A 19,796-nucleotide genomic window follows, 5' to 3' on the forward strand; every position below is an offset into this window, starting at 1 on the left:
AGAAACACTTACCTTTGCTTTGCTGTCCAACAGTCATCTGCAGAAATCTCAGCCGAATACTGTAAATACGCCCGTCGATTATGTTTCGGCATGCTGACATCATACGTCATAGATAACAGCGCCCCCCTGTGTTTGTTTGGATTTACGTTTGCTGATTTACATTTTGATGAGACCGTTTGTTTTCCATACATTTCATTTAATACCACATCATTTGGAATATGAGCTGGTCGTTCCATTCTGTTCTTCAGACCATTTCAACTAATGCCAGATCATTTGGAATCTGAATAAATCATTTCATTTTTTGGGTTAAATCATTTAATTCTAGACTACATAATTTCATTTAATACAACATCATTTGGAAGCAGATTTCATCAATCCATTTTGTTCTTTAAATCATTTAATTTAATACCACATCATTTGGAATCTGAATTCATCATTTCATTTGTTGAGTTAAATCATTTCATTTCATACTACGTAATTTCATTTAATATGTCATTTGGAAGCAGATTTTATCAATCCATTTTGTTCTTTAAATCATTTTATTTAATACCAGATCATTTGGAATTTAAATTCATGATTTCATTTGTTGAGTTAAATCATTTCATTTCATTCTACATCATTTCATTTAATACCACGTCATTTGAAATCTAAATTCATCATTCGGTTTTGTTCATTAAATCATTTTATGTGACACCACATCATTTGGAATCTGGATTTATCATTTCATTTGCTAGGTTAAATCATTTGATTTCATACTAGATCATTTGATTAATGTAATTTTGGCAGTGACGGCTGCCCATACCAAATGAGTTTATGCTTTGGCCTTGTGTCCATTGTCTGTCTTGTGTTGTTTATTGCATGCCTTCAGTCTGTTATCACTTACTGGTAAACACTCCATAAGCTTCATTTTTTTATCAGATTTTGGTCGGATTTGATATCTTCACTTATTTATAGCATCAAGACCTTGCATAAACTCAGCATGAGCTGTATCTGATTCAAGAGATATTATTAATTTGATATTGCATCCATTGGGCTGAGTGAGCTTATGAACACTAAAGACTGACTATATTTTGATAATATTTGGCATTTAAGCATACCATCATCAAGACCTAAGACACACTTGATCGTGAGTGACACCAATGCATATTAATGAGGTTCTTTTGCATCTGATTGATTGTCACTGTCAAGACAACCTGTGGTTCACTACTTTACAACCAGAGTGCACATAAGATATCCACCAAGATGTACACTGTCTGCTCTCTGCAGAAAGTGATAAATAAGCATCGAAATTACCTTTATGTATCTTTAAGTATTTATCTTTTTCATGTTCTAGATCTTTATAATATAAAGGTGCATATTCCCACAAGTTGAGCCAATTCATGAATAGTGATGTTCTGTTTCCACAGTATTTGTCATAACACTGAGCAACCAGACTGTCTGCTTTATCTTGAGTTAGTTTGACAGTCATTGTGACCAAGTCCAGCAAAAATCCCACAAATTTTATTTTCTTGGTGGGTTCAAACTCAGATTTTCTAGGGTGAACGGTTAAGTCCAGTTCATAAAATGTACAAACTGTTTCCTTAAGATTTTGCCTACACTGATCATAAGATTCCCCCAACAAACAACTATCGTCAATGTATGCCACATTTGTGAACCATTTTTGTCTCAGTGATGCAAAACTGGCTTCACTAGCTTGGTTAAAATGCATGGTGTGGATGCCAAACCAGTCAGCAAAGAAATAAATTCATATATATCCCCATGCCACACAAAACGCAAATACTTTCTATGTATCTGAGCCACAGGAACAGAATAGCAGGCATCCTTCAAGTCAACAGAATAGTAGGCATCCTTCAAGTCAACAGAATAGCAGGCATCCTTCAAATCAACAGAATAGTAGGCATCCTTATGGTCAACAGAATAGTAGGCATCCTTCAAGTCAGCAGAATAGTAAGCCATCCTTCAGGTCAGCATAATAGTAGGCATCCTTCAGGTCAACATAATAGTAGGCATCCTTCAAGTCAACAGAATAGTAGGCATCCTTCAAGTCAACAGAATAGTAGGCATCCTTCAGGTCAGCAGAATAGTAGGCATCCTTCAGGTCAACAGAATAGTAGGCAACCTTCAAGTCAGCAGAATAGTAGGCATCCTTCAAGTCAGCAGAATAGTAGGCATCCTTCAAGTCAACAGAATAGTAGGCATCCTTCAGGTCCACAGAATAGTAGGCATCCTTCAAGTCAACAGAATAGTAGGCACCCTTCAAGTCAGCAGAATAGTAGGCATCCTTCAAGTCAACAGAATAGTAGGCATCCTTCAAGTCAGCAGGATAGTAGGCATCCTTCAAGTCAACAGAATAATAGGCATCCTTCAAGTCAACAGAATAGTGGGCATCCTTCAAGTCAACTGTATAGTGGGCATCCTTCAAGTCAACAGAATAGGAGGCATCCTTCAAGTCAACAGAAAAGTAGGCATCCTTCAAGTCAGCAGGATAGGAGGCATCCTTCAAGTCAGCAGAATAGTCGGCATCCTTCAAGTCAACAGATGCAAAGAAACAATTTTTTTCTCATGGCATTAACAGCCGTTTTCAAAGTTTCCATTTTAAAATATATCTTCTCAACATTTGTATTGAATTGTTTTAAATTCAAAATAAGTCTCACAGACCCATCATTTTTAGGTTGAATGGAAATGTTTGAAAAATATTGTCCAGGTCTTGAATTAACATTACAAATATTACCTTTTGCAAGAAATTTTTTAATTTCAGCATTTATTTGTCTCTTTTCAGTTACTGAGACTTTATTTTGGTTTGGTATATATGTTTGCACAAGTTGCTGTTCAAACTCTATTTCATAGCCTGTCACAGTATTCAGACTCTAAGGATCAGAAGTAATATTCTGCCATTCTTCAAACCATGCTGAAATTTTCCCAGCAACAAAATTGTCAGGTGTAATGTTCATACAAGAAACATCATGTATACTTACATGATTCTGCATACTAATAGCCTGGGAAGATATTACTGATCCTTCCAATGTTTGAGAAACCCAGGACCTTGTTTCTGAATTTTTCTGAAGCCTTGCCTCCAGCGATGATCGGGCTGCCCCTGATAATCCTAGTTCTGGAAGTGTCCGGCTCATAGCTAAGAGGCACATTCCTTTTCAAATTTGAAGCCACTTGTGGTTTTGCTTGTTCCTGTTGCTTTTTCCCAGCAGCTGAGTTCCATCCTTCTGGGATTCATTTACCTTAGTTACTTGCCCATTCAGGTTATCTCCAAAAAGCCAGTTTGTGATGGAATTCAATGCAGCACAGATGGGCTGATACATGTCATTTAGCTCAGATTTTATGAGTTCATGACACTTAAAGCTGAAGTCGTTCAACAGAAATGATGACATTTTATAAATGTCCATGACAAAGCCCCTAACTGAATCCAGTGGTAATTCTCAAAGATTGTTTCTATGCTACTTAAACAATTCCATTGCCCTTAAGGTAGGGACCAACATTTGCCCCAGCTGAGTTTGCAACTTTTGTAATGATATATCAACACTCCTGGCCTGTTTTGACATTGCATTCCAGAACTCAGTGTTGACGCTGGGCACCTTGAAATTGTCAGTTTCCTGGTCTGAGATACTTCTTCTGCATTGGTTTAACTTTGTTGTGGGTTAATGCTGAACGTGGTCCTTTGTTGAGAACTTACGCTAATTTTCATCCACATTTGGGCCTGCATAAAACTTTCCAACTGAGCAAACAAATCATCATCATCGTTTGCATTGACCTCTGTGGAATCTGTATCTGGCATAATTAGCCCTGCAACATCCACATCTGAGTCAACGTCCCTTTTTCATGCATAGTGTCCAAATCCTTTTTCATGCATAGTGTCCAAATCCTTTTTCATGCATAGTGTCCAAATCCTTTTCATATTGACCAATGTGTGCTGATCCTGCAGAAACCGCAGCTGATGTGCTTGGCATTTGGGTTTTACTAGCAACACTGGCCAAGATCTCCATTTTTTTCATGCATGCATGCATATTGGACACAATGTCTGCGTTTTACGTCCACAACTAACATTGCATGGCTAATTCTTTATCCAGGGTAGCCATATTGGTTGTTTGTGATTGAATCACGTGACTTATGCCAGTAGCAGACAATAATGTCATGTCTTCTTGTTGTAATGGTTGACCTAATATAGCTTTTCCCAGCTGCCCAACATGTGCCTTGCCAGGACTCGCATCTATAGAGGCAGTTGCTGATGGCAAACACACTCATTTCCCATCAAACCTATTTTGGAAACCGTACTTACATCATCTGTGATGTTTCCTTTGCATTTTGGACAGTTTCTGAGTATTTCATTTGTTAAGCCTGTCCCTTCTGGGATCTGCCTTGGATGCAACCCAATTTGCGGAAATCATTGCTCCGGAATGCACTAAAACGATGCAATCAAAACTTTTCTTCCGAAGTCATAAATTACACTGTTCATTTTTTATGTTTTCTTCTTTAATTTTCTCACAAACTGTATACTTCCTTGCAACCATTGTTCTGATCAGCCACATGACCAGCATCATCTCATGGGATCACAAGGGATTTATGGGGGAAGTGAAATTAGTAGTCAAAAGCAACTGTCATAGTGGGACATTTTCAGAGATGATTTTAAGGGATATAGTATTTACTTTTGTACACAATCTTCTTAACTCAGAGTTCAGATAAGCTTATGGTATGGCCCTTTGTTCAATGCATGTTATTGTGTGTTGTGTCTCATTTGTTGTCTGTCAACCATATCTCAATAGATTTTTTCTCAAATGTTCTCCTTATCACTCTCATTCAGATCATTCCTATCTGAAGAATGCAAGAAGTTGTTATTCATAACACTAAATCAGAGCTGATGTCCATCAGCAAAGGAGTTCCAGAAGGATTTGTGTTAGGGCCTATTTTATTCACATTGTTTATAAATGACTTGTCCATGTGGTGGTATAGACAGTGAATACAAAATTGATGCACACTGTGGAAACATCAAAATACTGATATGTTAATTATACTGCTTTACTTTACTTAAGTCTGATTCCAACATTATAACTTTGAACAAAAAATTGGGTGAAGATTTATATCAAGTTGAATATTGTTGCTCACTCTCCTAAAAACTGTATCAGTGTTTCTTGGAACTACTGGTTGCCGAAGATTATCAGTGAACAGAAATCCAAATTTTGAACTGTATATCTTCAATAATCAAATTGAAAATGTTGACACAGAAACACTTTTGTGAGTTCATATTGATAAGAATCTATACTGATGTAAGCATGTGAAACACATTTCCAAAAATAAATGATAAAAAAATAAATGATAAAAAAATAGTTTTCCACAGGCAAAGACATTGCTTGATGGTGTAGATGGTTCCTTCCTCTATCTTGAGACCTGTGGTCTCTGCCTCTGTTTACAGGGTACATTCCTTGAAGTGTCCCATTAACACATTAACCCCTGAGCCAAACAGCTAGGCAGTCCCATGCAGCATACTTGCAGAGATCACCTAGAGCAGTGTTAGCCTTTCCAGTGCCTGTATCCCTGAGACTAGCTGACAGCAATTGGATTGCAGAATTTTATAGAGGAGGCCACTTGCAATAAAATTTTTATTATTTTATTTGTATTCCTTTAATTCAGCCGAAATTTGGCACGGCAGTTCTCAATAAACTTACATACGTAATGGTATAAATTTCATGCTACATGCAGAAAGAAAACTAATGCATGATGGTGAAAACAAATGATGTACTTGACAATTTGCTTATCTTGCCGTGAATAATCCATAAAATCCATTATTAATTCACACAGAATTATTAACACCATCAACACATGAAATAATTATATTTTATGTATACAGAAATTCCACTTGTCGTCTCTTGTAAACTAAACATCCTGTGAATACTGTACACATAGAACTCTCACTGAAATATTTAAAACTAATAAAACACTTAACAAACCTTGAACTATGAACACTCATGTTAACAACATATAGTTCCCAAACATTTGTTTAACAATTATTCAAAAGAAAAAAAAGCTCCACGAAATCAGATGCATTTGCATCAGGGTCTAAATCCGTTGCTGGTCCTTTGTATAGCCTCTTGTCAATGTGTGTTTTATCATTTACGATCATCGATCAGCTCTACTTTCATTTTCTTCTTCTTCTTCAACATTCTCATTCTTGTCACTACTGCTGTTATTTCCAGTAGCTTTTTCGATGTCACTATCAATCGCGTCTGATTAAAATCCAGAAAATTCTCCGTCAGAATCTGTGAAGTAAAAGTCTGCTCCCAGTTGCTGCATAAGATTCTCGTCAATTTGCATCATTTTCAGATGTATATATTTTCACTATTTCTGCTGCCATCGAAGTCAAATTTTTTTCCCTCCGTTCAGCAATGTTCACTCTATCTATGTAAGCTACAATTTTATTGGTTAAACTGCTTGTATAATTAGGAAATGGCTTCAAATCAACCAATGGTTTGCGCCGATTTAACTCGTGCGGGATACAGGCCTAGACAAATACTGCCTCGCAAACTCGACACTCAGGATACAAGCTATGTAAACTCAGCCACGTTAGCGAGGCACGCGGGAGATCAGGGAGGAAAAGTACGACGAGTATACTCGTCGCCAGGGGTTAATGTGTTAAACCTTCCCAGCCAGATGCTAATGTGTCCCTGAGTCACTGAAGAGCCTCTGGGAGGAAGTTTTTCAACCTGTTTTCCATTCCCAAAAAATGAGTGGGAAGGACAGGCCCAGGGACTTGCACCCTCTTCTGCCATGCATTTCTTTCCCAAATCTCCCTGTAGATTCATTCTAGGCCTCCTTTTAGAGGCTTGGTCAACCCACTTTATCAATGATCCAGTCTGGTGAGGTTTAGGGAAGAGTTGTATACCCTTTTGCAAAAAGCAGCAGTCAAGAGGGGTCCAGAATTATCAGTCTTCCTCATTCTACGCACAAATCCTCCTGGTCACCAAGAAAAGCTGGAAATTTCCTGATCAATCTGTTAAATCTTATTACCATATTACCAGACTTGATTTTTTTTAGACCTTAAAAGTGTGGGAGACCAATGAGGGTCGGTGTGCTTGACCAAAAGAAAAGCAACATCATCCAGTTGAGAATAAGCTATCTTTTCGTATAAGCTTATAGAAAGTGATTGGAAATTCAGATCTGAATAAAAGAAAATAACTTTTATGTCTTCAAAGCATTAATATATTTACAAAGGGGAAAAAGTAGCAGCTCTTTGAGTGAATCCTGTTTGGAACTGAGCTGTTCTTGTGACCATAACATTACCATTGTCAGAATTGTAATGAATGCAGTTTGACCAAGAGATATGTGTGCCTTTATAGAAAATGAATATACATCACATTTGAGACTGACCATTTCATGGGGTAGGAGTGGACATAATATTTTGAAGTAACACTGGTCTGCAGTTTTTTAGAAGTAAAATGTGCTATTTATTATGGATTTTGATGTACTGAATTCAAATATGAAAATTAAACAACTGATTGGCTACAGTTTCCAAGAATTGTTACAATCATAAATTGAAAACCTAGGTCTTTTCATGTGTTTATGGTTGCTTTACATGATAATACTTCACCTGTCCTATATATATATATATATATAACACTTTTAAAAACAGCAAAAGGGTTATATAAATTGAATTTATTATGAAACAAAAGGCAAAAAAAACTATTATGTATATACAAGTACATAGTCTAATCCTTGTTCAGTGTCTGCTCGCCACTTCTAGGCTTGTCTCTCGTATTCATTCAGTGGCTCATCTTCTGTCACTGTCCAGCAATGGTCTGCAAGGATTGAAGGGCTCCATTTGTCCTGATAGTGTTTCTCCTGAAATTGCTCACCATGCTCATCCTGTTGAAATTGCTCACCATGCTCGTCGCTCACTTCTTCGCAGTTGGGTGACTACAAATCTAAATGAGTGCAAAAAATGTATCTTTAGAGACAAAGGCTTTTGTATGCCATCTATAAGTTTTTCCACCAACTCCCTGTAGTTGTCTGCCTAATTGTTTCTGAGAAAATTTGTTGCCTCTAACTGTAAGGCTTTCCATGCCATCTTTTCATCACCACACAGTACATGGTATGCCTTACTCTTGGATAGTTCCAAATCCCTGACAAGGTCATTCAGTTCACTTTGTGTTATGAGTTGTGATTCTGAGGAGGAGGATGTAAGACAGTAGTGTTCATGTGACATTGATGATTCAGGACTAGAAGTTTCATCCTCTTTCTCTTCCTCTTCCTCGTCTGACTCAAGTGAGAACGATGCTGGTTCATCAAGCATGAACTAGCAGTCCTTTTCCATGGGATACTGGGCATATAGCTGATGGAATGTTTGGATAATGCAGATGCTACTTTTTCTTCTTTGACACTTTCCCAACTGGAGGCACCATGTAGAATTGCTGATATGATCTGTTGGCTCTCTCCAAATCGTTGGCACTGCAAAAGGCATAGATTTCCTTTTCCTGTTCAACCATTCATGAAGATTTGTTGCACATGTGTTGCAACATGTGTGGTGCCCATCTCTTGTCCTGATCTCCAATTTGGCAGCCAAAATAAAGGTGATAGGCTTTCTTAACCATTGTGGTTATACTGAGCTTCACCACTAATATAGCAGAAGTTGTCTGCATTGTTCACACAAGTACAAGGCATCTCTGCTCACTTTGGCTAAACAGAAATGTGTCCCTTTGCAAAATCAAACACTGACAAATATGAGAGCATGACACTGTATGATTTCTAGAGCTGATATAGGACAATTTTTTTAGCAGAGTCATGTAAGTTTAGTTATGATTGTATCATCCATGACTTCAGGAATAATAATAATAATAATAATCCTTTATTTATAGAGGGTGACTCATTAGTCAAGGACTATTCTCCCTTGAGGCCCTCTTAAGGAGAGTATAACAATAATATAATGCAGTTCATATCATGTATGATGCAGTACGAGCTTCAGATTGCATCATTCATTGTTTTGCCTAAAAAGCAAGTACTGTCCAATCTCAGTCGCAGATTTATTCATAGATCCAGTCATAGATGTATTTTAGTCATTTCTGGTTTAAATTGAGATGCCTTCCCATTATAACACGCTTATCCTCTGCCATTCCCAAGTCAAGGGTTGTATATACTGACCCAGTATCATATCTGAAGAACTAGAGCCAATCAACAATTGTAAGAATCATTTTTGTGTAATGTGTGTGTGTGGGGGTGACCTACAGGTAATACAGCAGTAATGAATGTCTCTGTCCAGTAAGGGTCTTTAAGCATCAGCACAAAACAAACTGTGCAGTCTTGGGTGTCACGGGCTTGTTGTCTTTCCTCAGTCTATTTCATGGCTGAAATCATCCTAAAAAGCATGGGTCAATTAATAGTTTTATTTTATCCAGCTTAAGATAACATTAATAAAGAAAACTAATCTAAATCAATTTAGCCAGCATGTTGAATATATTCTAGTTTGCCCAGACAGGTGGTGCTGCTATTTCAGTGGATGTTGTGCACTCAAGAATAACTTATGTTGATACGTTGTTTGCAGTTTGTGCAAAGAATTAGAACTTCCCCTTTGCAGATGTGCTTCACAAGTAAAACTCCAACAACCAGGAGTTCTGAATTTTAGTTTTTTTTTTACTTTGATTGATTTGCTAATAGCTTATTGCTTCCTGAATTACAAGAAATGTGCTTAGACATTTTGTCTTCAAAAATTAATCACACAGTTATGAACTGAAATAATCATGCATTGCATTTCATATATGGAGTAAAATCCAACTTCAAAAATCATCCCATTGTTCACAAACTTGCCAGTAATCTCTAATACAGATGGCTTGAACATTGTCATTCAAGGCAGTGATGTGTAATAACATTTGTTCTTCGACATGCTGTCTCTTTGATTTACATATGACTTAAAATGAATTTGGTTGTACCAATTTGTGAACATTACCAATGCCAGTTAGCATATTGGGCTTCTGCAGCAGTCCTCAAAGAAATTAACATATCACCCTATAGCTAACAATGTAATTCATGAAATGGTGATTGTTTATGCCTGACCACCATGCCTTTTAATTGTCTCTATGACAATTAGCTGTATGAACTGCTCCAAGTATAGTTTTACATGAGCCCTATTTATAGAATATATATGCTACATTACAGGCATATTTTGAGGTGAGTTTTTGGTGTGATGGGGTGGTGTGAAGATTACTGAAAATTGTGTGTTTTGAAATATGCCTGTTGGGAATTGGGAGTAAAAATATCGTGTTTTTATTGTGTCACATTGTGTTATGGCAAGTATGCTTTTGGAGGAGCATTTCAAAATGGAGACCATTTCCTCAATCCTGAATGCAATGTATCCATCAGATTGGGTTGTCTCCATCAACCTTAAGTATGCCTGTTTGCACATGCCAATTTTTCCTCCACATCGAAAATGCTTCCAGTTTTGCTAGGACCAGGTAGTTTTTCACTTCTGGGTTCTCCTGTCCCAGACATTGAGTGGAGTCTGCCAAATGATACGCTAGCTTTGGCAATCCTGATGCTGATCTCATCGTCTATGTGGACTGCTTGTGAGATGGTGCTGCCAAGATATGTGAACCTGTCTACATTTTTTAGCTTTTGGCCATTGACAGTGATGGATAGTTCCAGGTAATCTTCTCCAGGAGCTGGCTGATGCAGAAACTTGGTCTTGCTGGTAGAGATGGTGAATACAAAATTGGTGCACACTGTGGAAAAAGGTAAATGCTCTTTTGCATGCCTGCCTCCATGCTGGAGTTGAGGACACAGTCATCAGCAAACAGGAGGTCAGAAATGTTCTCAACTTGGACTTTGCTTTTGCCTTGAAGCCTCCTCAGGTTGATCAACTTCCCATCCAGATGGTATCGAAGACCTACTCCCACATCACTGTCCTTGAAAGCATCCATTAACATTGCAGAGAACATGAGGCTGAAGAGAGAGTGGGGTTAAGACGCATCCTTGATTCACACCATTTGTAACTGCAAAGGGTTCGGAATAGTTACCCTGGTCCTGGACTCAGGCAAGCATGCCATCATGAAAATGCCTCACCATTTCACTGAAAACTTCTGGACATCCAGATTTGGCCATGATCTTCCAAAGGCCTTCCCAGCTGACAGTGTCAGATGCCTTAGTCAGGTCCACGAAGGTGGTGTATAGCTGGACCTTTTGTTCAAGACACTTTTTTTGCATCTGCTTGGCAGCAAAGATCATGTTGATGGTGCCTCTCTCCTATCAGAAGCCACGCTGACTTTCTGGCAGTAGGCAATGATCAAGGTGCTCTGTAAGTCTGTCCAGCAGTAGCCTGGTTAGGACCTTGCCTGCAGTGCAGAGTAGAGAGATTCCTCTGTGGTTGTTGCAGGATTGGCGATTGTCTTTGCATTTGTAAATGTGGATGATGGATGTATTTTCGAATTCCTGGGGTATGCATTTCTGCTTCCACATCCCACAGAACATTTCTGTTTGTCTTTCCACTAGCTTAGGCCCACCAGACTTGTAGTTCTCAGCTGGAGTCAGCTCCTGGAACTTTCCCACTAGACAGGAGCTCAATGGCCTAATGAGTTTCCAGCACTGTTGGAGGTTCAGCCAGTCTGTTGTTGATCTCCACCTGGGGTAGATGGTTGATCGCTTCATCATTGAGGATACCATCAAATTGATCCAGTATATTCTCCTTCGGAGCTCATGAGTGGAGCTGTGCCTGATGTTACTGGGCCATAAACATTACAAAGAACACTATAAAAATTCTTCATGTTGTGTCTGTTGGCTAAGGACTGAATATCATCAGCTTTTTGACTCAGCCATGTGAACTGCATCTCATGCTGTTTCTTCTGCACAGCTTAGCAGACTCTGCAGTGGACTTGGGATCAGTGTTGTACACACAGTGGAGATGGTGCTTCTCCTCTAGTAGGGACTGTATTTCTTCACAGTTCTTCAATTGTTACCTTCTTCAGGTATCACAAGTATTATTCAGTACCAAAACTAGGTTACCAAAACCTGCAGTTATGTACTAGGTAAGGATTATCTCAGTTGCATTAATGTCACTCAGTCAATGATCATTCACAAAAGTACATGAATGCAATGAATATGCACATGGAGCTTTTCCATCTATGTCTGTGCTTACATTCATCTGTCTGGAAGTTCAGGCATACTTTACCTTCCATTCTATAAATCTGAAACTTGTTATCCTTTTAGATCATGACTAAAAGGTGTATTGACTACTTCACTGTGGGTCCTATCTTCAAGGTCCATGTCAAAGTTCACTATTCTGTGCTTTCCATCACACATTTTTCCATTCAGTGACTTTGAGATTAAGCAATGCAAGCTGTTATATATATATATATGTCATCATTCAAAGGATGTGCATTGTGTTATTTCATAGCAAACTTGTCTGGCTCTGTTGGTGTTCTATAGTATACTTAATTTCCTATTTTCAATTTCAGCCAGAAAACTATACAGTGTTCAAACAGTTACCATCAAACAAAGAATATTTTGTTCTGGTAAGTTTCACTAAATGTTGTTGTAGATAAATGTTAGAATTTTTACAGGTCTCTGAGAAACACAACAATTAAAAATACAAAAATGTGTATCTTCCTAAAATTGACCTTATAGTGAATTATTTTATGTTTTATGGTTGTAAATTTAGTAAGAGAAAAGATTAAAAACCAACAATTTTGGTAAAATTCGACAAATAATTTATTTCCCTTGAACACAAAAGTGAAAATTTCAAAAGAACGTACAGTATTGTGAATTAGATCCCAGATAGTCTTACAAGTTTATCACAAGTATACAAAATTATAAATGAATTCCAGCAATGTTCCAAATGAATCAAATTTTGAATGTGCAGATGTGTCAGTAGTCTGGAATAGTGTTGATGTGCTTACAGTCTTGATAGATCCCAATGATATGATCCAAAATGTCATTGAATGAATTTGCAATAATTCCAAAATAATTGTGTAGTCCTTAATCAATGAGCACTTTGTAATTCCAATAAATAATTTAAATAAATAAATAAAATTTTCTCAGCTGAACACAACTGAAATTGATTCCACTAAGACTGATGTTAAGATATGGAATAAATGGCAATATTTACTTCTAACTTGTATAGAGACTGGCACTTGACATAAGATGCAACAGATGGTCCTGGACCTAGGTCATTTACCGTCAAATATGTCTTCAAATTGTAAGCAAATTCATTTCTAGAAGATTCTAAGGTCAGAATCAAGGTTGTATCTTGAATTCAAACCTAGTAAACATGTTTACTCTAAATGACATTACCCTCAGTTATGGACAAAGGTCAATCACACATTTCAGATTAAATATACAGTGGTCTTCCTCTTATACGGACACCCTTTGTGCACCAGGAAAGTGGCCGTATTATATGGGTGGTCTTTCTAGAGGTGGACTAATGTGTGACCAGTATGTGTATGTAGTAAGAAAGCTAACTTAAGAGCATTTAATATCTTCATTTAGAATTAGCATTAATTACTTAAATGTTCCTCTTGCCTTAATAACTGTCTTATTTCATAGCTCTTATTGTTAAGCATGAAATGCGAGTAGAGTATTGTTGATATGTGCATGGCATTACCATTCAACAATGTCATTTAAATCTTGGTACATACATTGCTTGGCATTTAAATAATTCTCTTTCCATTTACTCTATTTTCCCACTGCCACAGAATATTTTCTTTATCTGTTTAAGTCTTCCCAACATAAAAATTTTCAGCGAGAACTCTTGAACTTGCCTCACTGTTGTCAGGCTGATTAACTTTAACTTTTTCTTCAAAAGTATTCATTCTCTATTTATATGATTACATGTTAAAGTTTTTGTAAAGATTTATTCTTATGTTGCTAATTGTTCAGTACTGCAGTTTATTCACATAAAATTTTTTGGAGTTTACAAAATGGCTTGTTTTTAATAGAATTGATATATGTAGTGTCACTTAATGTTATTCATCTGGTACCCTGTTTTGTTCAATGTTAACTTCTCTGTGTGTTAACTCATTCGGCCTGCGAGTTTTTTTTTTTTTTGCCTGAAATGCAGGTAGGAAAGACATTTTGGGGCTGTTTCTGAATACATCATAATACATTGGCTTTCAACAGATTTTCCATGAGACTAATGCCTAGTTGTATCAGAAACATTGTTTTCCATTGGTTATTTTGCTTGCACATGAACAGAAGGGTAAATTATTAATTCTTTTTTGGCTTAATGGACCCATAATTTTCGTATGGAGACCACTCTTTAATCTAAATGTCCACCTTATCCTAGTTTTTGCAAAGGTTCACCTGTCTGTGTGCAGTTCAGACCAGTCTGCCTTAGATCTGAGGCCAAAAAGTCTAAAATCCAGACACAAAATCACATTCCGACCACTCGCAAATTTTGGGTGGAAAAAAAAAACAGGTCCAAAAAATTAGGTTTTTCCCTTCTGTATTTTGTAGTGCAACTTAAGAACTTCCATATTATTTGGTATCATTGTAGAGCTATATGTCTGTTTTTTTGTAATACCACCCACTTTGGTGTATCTTAAATGACCTTGATGCTGCAGAGCTTGGAAATGGGTACAGCTTCATCATGCCTACAGACGGGATCGGGGATTCTGGCCATGAAAGTAGGTGGCCACTGGTCAGGTTAGGGCTGTTAATGAGACGGACCCACATGTACCTAACATCTAACCATGTACAAAAGCCAACACACAATACAAATTAAATATACATAACAAAATCGAAACTGTTTCTTATACAGTATATCACTGTTCCATTTGGTAACTTTAGGTTAGCCAATTACAAGGCAGTGCAAAGAGTACACTTTACTGATTAGGTGATTTAGTATGTGTGGCAAAATTGTGCATGTAATGAAATACTGGTATATAAATATTGCAGCATAATTAGCATAAGTTGAGGTGTTGTTTTATTGGTTAGAAATTGTAAAGCATTCCTTTCTGTTTATTTGACTGTAACTTCATCCAGTTTGTGAAAATTCTAATTGACTGGGTACAAGTCAAGAATCTTTGTCTATTCTAATTAATGAACCACAATAATTTCACAGGTACTTTAATAGTATATTACCACAAGCTAGATATATCTGGTTTTAACATGGTATGGATTAAAGTTTTTCACGTGAATATGCAGGCCTTGTGTTGAATTTCAAACAATTTCTTACATCACTTAACTTTAAAACTCCTTCCTTTGTTTTTTGTTGCAGATAAGACCAGAAAACGGGGAAATTTCATTCTTGTGGCGAGCAAATGGATCTGTCTTCATAGAAGGTACAAAGTAGTTGGAGAAATGCTTAATCCAATGAAGGAAATATGTATAAACATCTAGGCCTAGGATGAAATATATTTAATTAAAAATGGCCTAAATAATTTCCCTTGTATGGCAAAAATCTAAATATAGACTGATAATGCAGTTTTATGGTCAATGCCTACATCTAGTAGATTTTTATATGCCATTATGTTATGGCATCCGTACATATGTCTCTGTACAGATGTTACCAATGTTATTATTGCACAATAATTCAAGCTCTTCACCATTAACAAGTTTCAACTTCATGGATAGTTTACACTTTGGGTAAGGAAGAATCATATCTATTGTGGGATCAAAGGTCAAGGGGAAAAAAAAAGAATAATTGTTTCCACACAGTAACATTAGTTTGTACAAATCATATATGATTGCCAAAGTTTACGGATGACTTGCATGATGGATTGATTTTAAAAAAGGTGTAAAATTTTTAAAAAGGTCAAGATCACTTTGATTGAAAGACTCTCAATACAGTGCGACTTCATTAAAACATGGAAGTTGCGGTCCATAGAACCTGACTGTATTATAGACTAATGATGGATTTACCTAAAATATGACATGTATGTCTGTGTGTGTGCCTTTGATTAAATGAAGACAAACTAGTCTGAAAAGTACTTGAGCATTGACAGCTTACAATAAATAATCCATTAAGTACTGTACATGCACATAATAAATCCATGAATCTGAGTATAGATCACATGTCACAGTTATAAATTTCAAGAATGACTCTCCTATCATTAGAAAACACAGTTAACACACACACACACACATATATATATAATATATAAAATGGCATTCCTCATCTTGATCTATATCTGATTGTCACTTAAAAATTCACTACAGTTATTACAAGTAGCATAGCTGTTTACATGCTACATGTACATTTACTTAAATTGGCCTAGATTTTGGTCAGCTAGAGACAGGTATCATCTTGCTGAGGCTACCAAGGGGATGCAGATTTTTATAAGGCAATGAAAACTTGAACAAATTAAGTTAAACAAACATCTTTGTAAGATACCCCGTTCTCAGTTAACTTGATGGCCAGATATTTATGGCTTTAAAAGAGTTGAAATTTACCTTTTATGCCACCCTTGGTAACAACTGTAAGCAAATTTTTCCCTGCAAAAATGAAACTTTCATGGCACAATAAACGTGTTCTGGTCACTTTAGACAATGCAACAATCTGTCAGATTCCATTGCTAAATTTATTTAAGTTTGGTGCTGGCTTCCTTTGATGAAAGGTTTTTTGGTTTTATTGAAGATTGTGGTTGGCTTTCTTTGATGAAGAGTGCGTGTATTTTGAAGTTACCTTAAAAGGACAGCTTTGGAGGATCAAACCGATGTCTGTTTCTTGTTGTGGCAGCAACATCCAATAATTGTAGAACATTGACTGAAACTGAATATTTATTTTTCATTTGCTTAGTATATATACAGAATGATCAGTGCTTCAAAGGTAATAAATTTTCTGTGAAGTTTCAGCAAAATTATCTTATCTGGGTACATTTTAAAACAAAAGGAATTAACCATTGTTTAGTTAATTGTAGCAGTTACATTTCCTACATTTAAAAGTTTGTCAATTGCAGCAAGTCCTGGTATAGCAGAGTGATGCTGCCTTCCATGTATGCATTAGATTTTTTTATTTTAAATGCCAACAGACGATGAATAAGCAGGTGTTCTATTCTGTTATGACTGGGATTACTACAGAAAAGATGAATGCTCAGAAGGATTTAATTCTGTGAGTGAAAAGAAGGGGAATTTTACTTACCATCCGCATACAGAGGTATCATCAATCAGAATAAACATATTGGTTCTTAGCAATTGGCCGATATCCGGTACTATTTCGTCTGAAAGGTCCATTATGAGATTGTAACTCATCTGGTTGATCTCTGCTACCAGAAAAGTCACCAAAAAAAGGCGGAGATCTCAGAATACAGTACTCAGGTCAGGGGTCAGAATAAGCGGATGATGATATAACAATGCACTGTTAAGGTGGTTAGTCAATATGAACTATCAGTTTGTTTATCTAACAGAATATTAATTCCAGTGCATTTTATATCAAGTTTGCTGCTTTCTTCATGGTGCCTCTGAATTTCTTCACTCCAAACCCAAGGTTGAATATATGAGTTTAAACAACCAACAATGTTGGGGGGAAAAAATTGCCACCTGGTATAATTAGTCACCAGTAAGGGAAATAAGTTGCAAATAGAAACCAGATCAAAAATATTATTAGAAACAAGATCAAAATTATGAATAGAAACAAGATCAAAATTATCAATAGAAATGCAATCAAAATTATCAATAGAAAAAAAATAATTTGTTTTAAATAAGCCTTAAAGTTGGCACTAATCAATATACACATTATGTTATAACTCAATTTGGAAAGGATTAAGATGCTAATGGATTATGGTTGGATTATCATTACTAAAGAGCTCTTATGGCATAAAACAACTTATGTTTGCATTAGTACATTTATGGGTGGTGTAAACGAGGTTGGTTCTACTTTTTACCTTACAGTGTTATGATAATGAGCTGAACCCAAAAGGGCCAACTGAATTGCCCCTTAACAGTTACATGGGGTTCATTGGCCAATTATTTGTTGGGTTTATTGAGGCTTCTAACTGTGCAGTTTACTTGATTGTAATTAGTATCGCTTTCAACTGAACGTCATAGAAGCAGAGACATAACCCTTATTCAAAAAAAGTAATTTGTGGAACTGCATTATCTCCCAATGTAAAAAATGCTCACATCTAAACAACTAAAATATGTCACAGTATTCACTAATGAATAGAAACAACTAAAATATGTCACAATATTCACTAATGAACAGAAACAACTAAAATATGTCACAATATTCACTAATGAATAGAAACAGAAAGTGCGGTTTTTTTAATCAGTATCAAAGGTACATATATATCCATTCTGCCATTCTTGTAAAGTTAATTTTAAGAAGAACTTCCCAATTTTAAATCAGATAGCATCGCTCTTGATCAGTTCTGGCAGGCAGGTAGCAACCAACCTCTATCATCTTCTAATTAGAGAGATCAACAATGATGAGGGCTGCCACGAAAGAAACGGTCTAATAAGAAAGACTATAAAAGCTTTTGCAGCATGAAAGGCAAAAGTTACTGTGAAAGTATGCAATGAGATGATTTGCATATTTTAATACAGAAAAAGTAAATTTGTTCGATAGTAATCATTTTTTACCATTTGCATACCGAAAATCTGGAAGAAGAATATCCTTTGGATTTGCAGTCAAAACTCCAGTCAGACCAAATTTTGAAAAAATTTCTGATCTGTCATAAGCTGACCTCACTGTTCTGTCACATAAATACTTGCATCTCAAGGTCTCCTACAAGAATTATCTGCAAAAGAAAATATAGAAAAACTGTTTATTTAGGTCAGAAAATATAAATTTTCACATGAGCCATTTTTTTGTCATGAAATGACAGATGTGAAGACATAGTATAACTTCTGAGATAGTGATGGTAACAGTGAAGACATTGTCATCATTATCAGCATAGTGATGGTAACAGTGATGACATTGTCATCATTATCAACATGGTGATGGCAACAGTGAAGACATTGTCATCATTATCAACATGGTGATGGTAACAGTGATGACATTGTCATCATTATCAACATAGTGATGGTAACAGTGATGACAGTGTCATCATTATCAACATGGTGATGGTAAGAGTGAAGACATTGTCATCATTATCAACATAGTGATGGTAACAGTGATGACATTGTCATCGTTATGAACATAGTGATGGTAACAGTGAAGACATTGTCATTGTTATCAACATGGTGATGGTAACAGTGATGACATTGTCATCATTATCAACATGGTGATGGTAACAGTGATGACAGTGTCATCATTATCAACATGGTGATGGTAAGAGTGAAGACATTGTCATTGTTATCAACATGGTGATGGTAACAGTGATGACATTGTCATCATTATCAACATGGTGATGGTAACAGTGAAGACATTGTCATCATTTTCAACACGGTGATAGCAGTAATGATGACATTGTCATCATTATCAACATAGTGATGGTAACAGTGAAGACATTGTCATCATTATCAACATAGTGATCATAACAGTGAAGACATTGTCATCATTATCAACATAGTGATGGTAACAGTGATGACATTGTCAACATTATCAACATAGTGATGGTAACAGTGATGAGATTGTCATCATTATTAACATGGTGATGGCAGCAGTGAAAACATTGTCATCATTATCAACATAGTGATGGTAACTGATATCATTGTCATCATTATCAGCATAGTGATGGTAACAGTGATGACATTGTCATCATTATCAACATAGTCAGGGTAACAGTGAAGACATTGTCAACATTATTAACATGGTGATGGTAACAGTGAAGACATTGTCATCATTTTCAACATGGTGATAGCAGCAGTGATGACATTGTCATCATTATTAACATAGTGATGGTAACAGTGATGACATTGTCATCATTATCAAC

The 19,796-nt window shown here is 36.4% G+C and overlaps 1 protein-coding gene across 5 annotated transcripts in view; it reads left to right on the forward strand.

Moving 5' to 3' along the window:
- LOC149787850 (uncharacterized) overlaps nt 1–19,796 on the forward strand; it is a 200,622-nt gene that overhangs the window by 160,909 nt on the left and 19,917 nt on the right. For 4 of the 5 annotated variants that reach the window (XM_089974069.1, XM_089974070.1, XM_089974072.1 and 1 more), the window contains 2 exons: nt 12,441–12,497; nt 15,200–15,263. In XM_089974069.1, the coding sequence (XP_089830195.1) occupies nt 12,441–12,497; nt 15,200–15,263 (121 nt within the window). The remainder of the gene's footprint in view (nt 1–12,440; nt 12,498–15,199; nt 15,264–19,796) is intronic. The other variant, XM_089974071.1, reaches the window with a different exon arrangement.

The sequence above is a fragment of the Sinohyriopsis cumingii genome, chromosome 11 (assembly GCF_028554795.1).
Source record: "Sinohyriopsis cumingii isolate HCF-2022 chromosome 11, ASM2855479v2, whole genome shotgun sequence".
Classification (NCBI taxonomy): domain Eukaryota; kingdom Metazoa; phylum Mollusca; class Bivalvia; order Unionida; family Unionidae; genus Sinohyriopsis; species Sinohyriopsis cumingii.